At 41.9% G+C, this 8,647-nt stretch overlaps 1 protein-coding gene across 4 annotated transcripts; it reads right to left on the reverse strand.

The window, feature by feature from the left end:
• SLC35C2 (solute carrier family 35 member C2) lies at positions 1 to 8,647 on the reverse strand. Of its 4 annotated transcripts, none has more exons than XM_053453393.1 (10): positions 8,539 to 8,647; positions 7,903 to 8,094; positions 5,868 to 6,018; positions 4,476 to 4,539; positions 4,283 to 4,355; positions 2,433 to 2,601; positions 2,202 to 2,285; positions 1,755 to 1,930; positions 1,364 to 1,493; positions 1 to 119 (listed from the first exon to the last, which is right to left on the reverse strand). In XM_053453393.1, exons 2-10 carry the CDS (start codon positions 8,014 to 8,016, stop codon positions 25 to 27), a joined length of 1,056 nt encoding a protein of 351 aa, XP_053309368.1. In that variant the 5' UTR covers positions 8,017 to 8,094; positions 8,539 to 8,647; the 3' UTR covers positions 1 to 24. The 4 variants fall into 4 exon arrangements, with proteins under 4 accessions (XP_053309368.1, XP_053309369.1, XP_053309370.1 ...); XM_053453394.1 differs by having other exon boundaries at positions 8,525 to 8,631; XM_053453395.1 differs by lacking the exon at positions 8,539 to 8,647 and adding an exon at positions 8,238 to 8,446 and having other exon boundaries at positions 1 to 116.

Raw genomic sequence — 8,647 nt, forward strand, 5'->3', positions numbered from 1 at the left:
TTCTTTTACTTTCTACTACAACAGTCATGTCTCTTCCTCTTCTTCATCATCACGTCCCATCAACAGCAGCTCCGTATCTGTGCTTAGCCCAACTCGATGTGGCTTGTGGTTGTCTACTGCTGGAGGAAGCCAAGGAACAAAATAAATAGGCTGAAAAATACCAACTCATGGCAAGAAGTCAGAAACTTTATCATGTTCTATAGTTTCTATATATATATGTTAAGGATATGTATAGGAAACATTTTTACCAGTAATTATTAATTCATATGTAATAAAAAGTATGATTGAGAAAAATTCATTTTTTTGTTTTTATTTCCTTTGCCAACCTGTTACAGACATCTGCCCCCAGATATGCCTTATACACCTCTATATGCCACTCCATATGCCACTCTTACCCTCCCCCGACTTACCGATGCTTCCCTAGACCTGTCCCCCGTGCTTCAGGTTCCTTGGTGTGTAGTGGGGGCAGCCAGTGGAGGTCTGTGCGATGCTTCTATGAATGAGCACTGGAAGATCATGTGATGCCAGCGCTCCGTCACAGAAGCTCCGGGAGCAGGGGAGGTTGTCTCGCATCGCAAAGATCTCCACCAGTTGCCAGAGAGAAGGATCCAGGTCCCCTGCAGCACTGCGGAGGAACTGGATCTTACTTAGTCTTGTAGTCAGACCTCTATGTGAGGTCTGATTATAAGACGATGGTTATTTTTCAGAGCGTTTGCTCTGAAAAAACCTTGTCTTAGAATAGAGCAAATGTGGTATATATATTAATATATTATATTAATATATATATTATATATAAAATAATCTTTCTTTAGGTGGAAGGTATTCTATGTTACTGCAAGGACTGATGGTTTGAAAAACTTTACATTTACAGTAAGGAACAAACATCATGGAATACCCTTACCACAAATGAATTATCTGATTTATCTTAAAATGAACATTAGGGGAAGATTCCATTTGCATCCTGGAATAATATTTTTTTTCTTTCTTTGAAAAAAAGCTGGAAAGAACTTTTCTATTATTTATTTATTTATATTTTGTTTTCTATTATGTATAAAGCACATAAAGTTTACCTCCAAATATAAAGCAACAAAAAGAGAACAAAAGACCTCTTGGTAAATGCTACATACGCTGGGTATAAAAAGCATACCAACATGCGCTGTTGGTCCTACATGAGCTGTCCAGTACTGCAACAATACGAATTTCCACTTCTTTTTTTGTTTTGCCTTATTTTGCATGAATGAGGAATGCAAAAGAAATTGATCGGTATTTTCAACCACCATCACTGTGTTATGTGTTTGAGCCCCTGCCCATATGCGCACACTTGCTAAAATGCTTGGTATATATTTATATAGATATATATTACCTCTGGCATGACTTGTCTTTAGAGCAATATGAAGACCAATACCCAAAACGCAGACTGCAAAGCCCAACCAATTCAGAAGACTCATCTCATCGCCCAGTAACTGTGTCGCCAACAGCAAAATACAGAGCTCCTGTACATATAGAAAAGTGAAGATTTTTTCATTGTTTGTATACGTGCTTAATGAATAAGACAATTCCGCCCCATCGCCTGGGAGAGATGTACACCTGATATTTACTTAACTTTATAAACAGGTGGTAGGATCACAGGATCCCAGCAGAGTTTACTAATAAAAATTTTACTTTATTAAATTCACTTTCAACAAGGAATTCCGGCAGAATATATATTTCCACGTAAAAGTACCTTCTGGGAAGTCGGTAGTTGAATATATTACCTTAAATATGCCCGCGATGGAAAGGGTAAGACTTGATGTCCTGGACACTAAGAGGAACTCTGAGTATCCCAGTCCAAATGCAAGCAATCCCCCGGCACAGAGAGCACTCAGAAGAACCAGCAGTCGATTAACATCGTGGTAACGAAACAGCTGCTCTGATGTCGACACATGAAGACCTGGTGGGACAGCGGATGTATAAAAGCCAATCACATCTCAGACGTTTCTAATGTTTGTGATCAATTACAACTGAGCTGTTGATATGTTGAACAGTGGCTACATCTGATTATAGCTTAGTTGACAAGAAGATCCATTACTGGCCTCTTATTCAACTATCACCACCTACCATGACTTGATTATTGATCCATAAAACAGCTCAGCCGCAACTACAACCAAACCAAGGACACATTTGAAATAACTCCCAACAAAACAACTTATTAGGGTTTTTACCTTCAATGCCAACGAATAGAGGGAAAAGGCTGAGGAACATGACCGGCTGCAAGTGGTACATCGTATCTATTGGGTTCTGCAAACCTAGACGATGGATCAAAAAAAAGGCTGGTTGGTGTGGACGTAGCTGAGCATATTTCTACAAACATCATCTCTCCCAGCTTTGTCACCCTGTGTCTGCTGAAAAGCTTCATATCTTCTATCGTAAGAAGTATTCTTTGGCATACTCACCAAGCTCTGCCTTCTGCATGATGATCTGGGTGAGGGTCCACCTGACACCACCAAGGCAAGAAGCAGCTAGAACTAGTAAGAAACCCCTGGTGTCAAACTGCGTTGACTTGAACGTGAACATGAAGAGTCCTCCTGATATCAGCAGGACCACTAGGATTAGTCCGGGTCTCTGTGGAAGACCAAGCAACATGAGGAACTCAGCCGTGTCATCTTCAAATAAGTACAACGTTTACAGCTAATTAATACATAAAAAAACATCTCTATACCACAAACAAATGCGATACATACTAAGGGAAGTTTACAAACTGTATCATCTTAGCAGAAGGTATGAACATAGTCCTAAAATAGTGGAAAAAAGCCTCGGCTAGTTTGAGGAAATGTAGAAATCATACTAGCAACAATGTAAATAGGAGCCTTATTGTTGTTGGGTATTGTCTGGTATGTTGATATATCAAGTGCCTGCAAAAAATGTCACACTAGTATGAACAGTTGTAATTATTAGACACCAATAGATATTCTTTATAAGAATATAAAAACTGTGAACTTGTTTGGGTCTATTAGATTGATACGAGATCGCCATATCAGCCTAGCATGAAGGAAACTCAAAGTCATCAAACCTACACGTTTAGGCGTCATTGGTTTTGAAATAATTCCAAGTAATTCTCTGATTCCCTGGGGTGGAGGACAGCATTTAAAACTAAAATACTCCTGGGTCAAAGAGCTTGGCAAATGTTAGGGGGGAGCTCAACCAGAATTTTCCTAATGCCCCAGAATGCAATCCCAGTACGACTGACGGCAGGAGGCAGTGGATCGGTGGCAGGAACAGGTCATGCAACACAAAAGAACCACGCATGGTCAGGTGGCCATAATCTATTTCAGGAAGCCAAAATAAGAGCCAAGGTATAGATTCCTATTCTACTGATATGAAAGAGGAAGAAACATTATGAGCTGGCTCTAAAATTATAGACGCAATGGCTACCTGGCTCCCAGAATACATCCAGGTCTGTCACCGACAATATGAGATCCCCCTTACCTCCTCTGTATATGGAACAAGGAAGCATTGGCAAAGCAACCCATAATGTAATAGCATTAGGGGTATATTTGTGTACATTTAAGTAAAATTAGACAATATTATTCTACTACCTAATTAAAGTCTATTGTTTATGTACAAATCATTAAACTTTTTCACATAAAGCCCCAATTTATGCGGGGGTCAGCAAATATATTCATTAATCCTTGAATGAGGAGAAACGTGTGCTATTTGCATTAGGGGTGGATAATAGACTTTTAATCAGAGTAAGTACATTTCAGGACAGCGGTAAACAAGGAAGTAGAATGTATCTGCGGGGAAAAATTAGAAACATTTACTGGAAAGGCGGATATATCTTGCGCCACAACCTACAGCAGCCCTTATGCTAAAGCAGAGACTGAACACGATGGCAATGATTGCGTACAACACTGTACTCAAATCATTTGTGCAATTCTGCATTAGGAATAGCTTATATTTAAAGGGACGGTCACACTGGGCCTATGTCCAGCCATCACGTCCACGGTAAGTGACATCTTATGTATGTTTATCTTAATTAAAGCTCATAACTATATAAACTCATTAATCCGCAATGAATATTTCATGAAATCCAGGCGCGCTGAATACAGCGAATACATTAGAACTTGATTAAAAAGTGCAGTTGTGTTGCCTAGAGGCACAGATTCTAGGTCACAAAGTAGAAAGAAGCGAATAAATCGTAGTTGATGAATCCCCCATTAACTTTTCATATGATTTAAAGCCACATCTCGCCTCGCATGTGGTTTAAACTTACTATACTACCTTTCTTGCTCTTACAACTCACCGGTTCCTCCAGCTTAAACAACAGGGAGAAGAACAGGATGAAGAGGACAGCTGAAGACTTTGTCATGGTGTACCTGGAACAAAAGACGCGAAGATGCATTTTGGTATTGGTCAGACGCTGTCCATGATAAAGTTCCAGCAAAAGAACTCAGAAGTAAGCCTACTAGCCCCAGTTGCCCTCTCGCTCTACTCACAGAGACACAGTGATGTACAAGAAGCTCCAGTTGGAAAGTCCAATGTCCAGGGCTGTGGCCAAAGCTGAAAAACACACAAGATAAGCGGATGCCATGGGGCTATCATTTTACCCCATAACCCCCAAACAATCTTACTCCATCCCAGCATTTATTAATCTCTTATTAATAACCTTGCCTGGGAGTCATCAAGCAATACATCGACAAAGCAATACTTCAACTGTTATACATGTTGAAAACAAGAACGTCTCTAGATAACTCATAGAATACAATGGCTTCCATGGGAATTAATTCTATGCCTCTACCTTGTCAATGTCTACTTTTGGAAAGCAACCTAAGCTCATTTTGGAACAAGACGTATTGAGGGCCTCTGAAATGTAGAACTTTTATGTAAACCATACAAAAAAGGTTTCTTTAAGGAATGAAATCTCAAAAAGCAGAGTTATAGTCATTATAAACGCCAGCTTGGTCCTCCTAAAGGTCGGCATTGGCTTGTTGTCCTCACAGCATATTATAAGAACCGCTATGCATGTCTGACGGCCACCAAGTCGATCATTTGCAACACTTAAAAATAATGATGCCGGAACCTGTAATTTTGTGAAGTTATGTGAAATTCACTCTAGAAATTATAGTTCAAAACCATGACGGGTCAAACAGGGACAGTCACGTCCAATTTATCTTTCTAGGAAAGCAGTACTTCTTTAAACCAAACACTGATTTCCCTGGCAGCTTATTCCAGATTTCTGCCAGCTGGCTATGTGGGGTCCACCAGGACGCAGAACTTGAATTCAATGGCTCTGAACACATTCTCCCTTATTGGCTGGAACCAGAATCCCCAATGTATCGGGTCTGGTGTCCTCTGTGCCTTTGGTTACCCTACATTCTTAAATCCGTCTGTGCGGTCATCTGCTGGACACGAGCTGCAAGAACCTAGCCAGGCAATGGAAGACCGTAGCGCGTGGCCACTAAAAGTGACCGATTTGTACTCCTGGTCCATTCCTGCCATGCATTGCCAAGACAGGCTAAGGTGCCATCAAAATAAAGGGGACAAGAGTTTAGAGCCCTGCAGAGATGTTTCAGACCGGAAGACTCTCTAATCTGAAGAAGGCTGGCATCTAATTCCACGTGGCTGGTGGCATGTTTCATTTTCTAGCATGTTGATTATACTGATGTACACTGGGTATGAGAGTTTTTTAGATATATATGTTATATGGCCCTTCCTCTAATGCTATTCTCCAGGGTTACCAATATGTATATTGGCACATGACATGTAAACAAAGGGATTCGGGTAATCAAATAGGGTATTGTTCTCCTAAAGCTTTTCTCAATTAAGTTCGCTGTTAACACATTTATCCAAAACAGTAACCCAACAGAAATGGCATGGAGACGAAATACCTGTGGGGGCCACTTTTTTGAGGTAGTCGGACCATGTCAGGGTGACCCTTGCGCGGCCGCTGTAACACGCCATCAGTTCCCTGCTGAGGGCCGACAACAGGAAGATCATCAGGAGATGGACGAGAGTCATGAACAGAGGGAGATGGAATCTCTAAACGGGAAACAACGATCAGAGTTACAGGCAAAAGTGTGTATAAGTATGTTACTATATGTGTGCAAGTATGTTACTGTATGTTTGTATGTTAATCTGTGTGTGGGTAAGTATGTTACTGTATGTATGTATGTATGTTACTGTATGTATGTAAGTATGTTACTGTGTGTGGGTAAGTATGTTACTGTGTGTGGGTAAGTATGTTACTGTATGTATGTAAGTATTGTAACAAGGTGCGGGGTGTTGTTGTGGAAGGGGTATACATTCCTCCTCGATTTGGCAGGGTTTTGTATGACATATAGGGCAGGCTGGTGCTCCACCCCGCAGTTTACATGCACCTGGAGTGACACAGGATCCAGGCCAGGAGTTTAAGCTGACTCCAATGCACTGGTCAGCTGCAAGTAATTAGCTGCACTGACTGCAAGATAACCTGACCTGTTGGACAGAGAGAGAGGAGAGAGAGTTTGTTTGGATGCAGCAGGGCTTGCTATGCACAAAAAAGACCATCAAAAAGGTTGGTGGGATTACGTTTTGTTTAGTTTTAGACCCTGAGTAGTGAGGGAGTTATATGTTAGTATGCGCTCAGACGAGCTAGGCTTTTGTTTGTAGGGAATTTGTGTACTATGAAATTCTGTATATATCTGCATACGTGGACTACAAATAAATGGTGGTTGATTACCTAACTGAGATGTGGCTTTAATACCCTAGAGGACCGTGCTGTTTGGTACCCTGTGTGGGTGCAGGATCACAGTATGTTACTGTATTTGTGTAAGTATGTTACTGTAGTGTATGCTAGTATGCATGTGTGTGAAAATATGTTAATGTATCTGTGTGTAGTTACATATGTTAGTTTGTATGTATTTTACTGTGTGTGCATGTTAGTGTAAGTATGCTCACACACACCTACATTTGTCAGCTCAGGAGGGGGCAGGCAGCTCCCTCAAGGTCCTCACGCACTACGTCTCAGGAAATGACGCCATATCCTGGCGCTCAGACTCAGCATGTTGGGCCTGAAGAAGCACCAGTGTATCTACTACTACTGCGGGGTCAAGTAATGCACGTCATGTGACACCGCTGGGTGCTTCCTGGCAGCCAAGGGGGCTCCCTCTTATCTCTGGTTAGAGAACAGGTAGGCCGCGCCTGGTACCAGTACCTGGCCTATCGCAATGGTGGCCCTGCACATCTTCTCACAAGACCCAGAGCAGGAGGGAACCTGCTGACATTGGTTAGCACTGGATTGGTGAGAGGAAAGGGGACTTCCCTTGGCCTACTCTGGTTTAAAGACAACGAGCCAAAGAATAGTTTTTATCTAGAGATAAAAGACAATATTTACACCGAAAGCGGGTTATTGGCTGGACTGCGCATTTTGAACGGGCTTTCTATACAGTCCAAGGTGGGCCATTATTGTAATGGGCCGCTCCCTAGGCTTAAGTTGCAGCACTGCAGCATACGTTTTTCCTATGTGTCAGGTTAAAATCCATATGCTATTTTTTTACATTTATCAGACTTACACCAAATCCATGAAGTCTGCCATTAAAAAAAAAAAGGTGTCCTTCAACATAAAGTACAGCACTGTATGTAGTAATGTAGGTTGGTGCTGACAATCTTATTTTGTCCCAATAAACTTCCTTTATCTGCAGACCTGGAAGGTGCCATTTTTGTCTGTCCTGGCTCAATTACCACACCGAGCTGATGCTTTATGGCAATGCTAATGAAGTCCCTTCCTCTACAGATATCATTAGCCAAGGTACCTGGCAGGCTGGTTAAGATGGAGACATTCTTTAGATTCTGACAAACAGTTTGATAAGTTGTCAAGGTGTTTGTCTAGTGAAACATTATATTATCCAAACATCAAAACGTTACAATTCCAGCCGCTGCTCACACCTTGAGAAGCCATTTGTTGTAGAAAGTGATCCCGATAGAGAAGCTGTAGTAGAAGGCGACCAGTCCCACGGTGAGAAGAATCTTCCATAAGACGGCACAGTAGTGGAACCCCATCACCAAATCACGCCAACCTCCTACGGCGTTCCAGATCTGACAGCTGGCGGGAGGCTCGGCAGGAATCCCATGCGGCTACTGTATCAATAAAAACATAACGAGACAGCCGTGACTGATCTAACAGAGCCATGCCACGCTATGACTTACACAACTAACCTAACTGGGCTGTATCATTCATCATGTCATCATTCGCTGTGTAATGACATCATTTATGTACATACATAATAAAATGATACATAACAGCGGGCACTCATTAATCTTTCTGTATTATCCAATCAGCTCACTGGGCTGGAACGGAATGTTGACTTAATTCGATTTTATGAATGTATGATGTGGGAAGTTTATTTGCCACACATAGTATGGCCACACTGCACCCGTGATTCCGCACTATGAATGCTTTGTGACACAACAGAGCACTTTTCTGCTCAGATTGCTAGCTCTTCAGTCCAGTTCCTACTACTTCTTTTTATTAAAGTTTGCGCAGCAGGCGGAGTGATACGCTTCTTACTTATTGTAACGTACTAGTTTGGGTCCCGTCGCTGTCTGGCGGCTGCTCATCGCACGGGAGGGCGCATTAAACTCGCCCACTCGACCTCCTGGTCCCTCTTCTTAAACAAGACGTGGCTCTGGC

This window comes from Spea bombifrons, chromosome 13, assembly GCF_027358695.1.
Source record: "Spea bombifrons isolate aSpeBom1 chromosome 13, aSpeBom1.2.pri, whole genome shotgun sequence".
In the NCBI taxonomy this organism is placed as follows: domain Eukaryota; kingdom Metazoa; phylum Chordata; class Amphibia; order Anura; family Pelobatidae; genus Spea; species Spea bombifrons.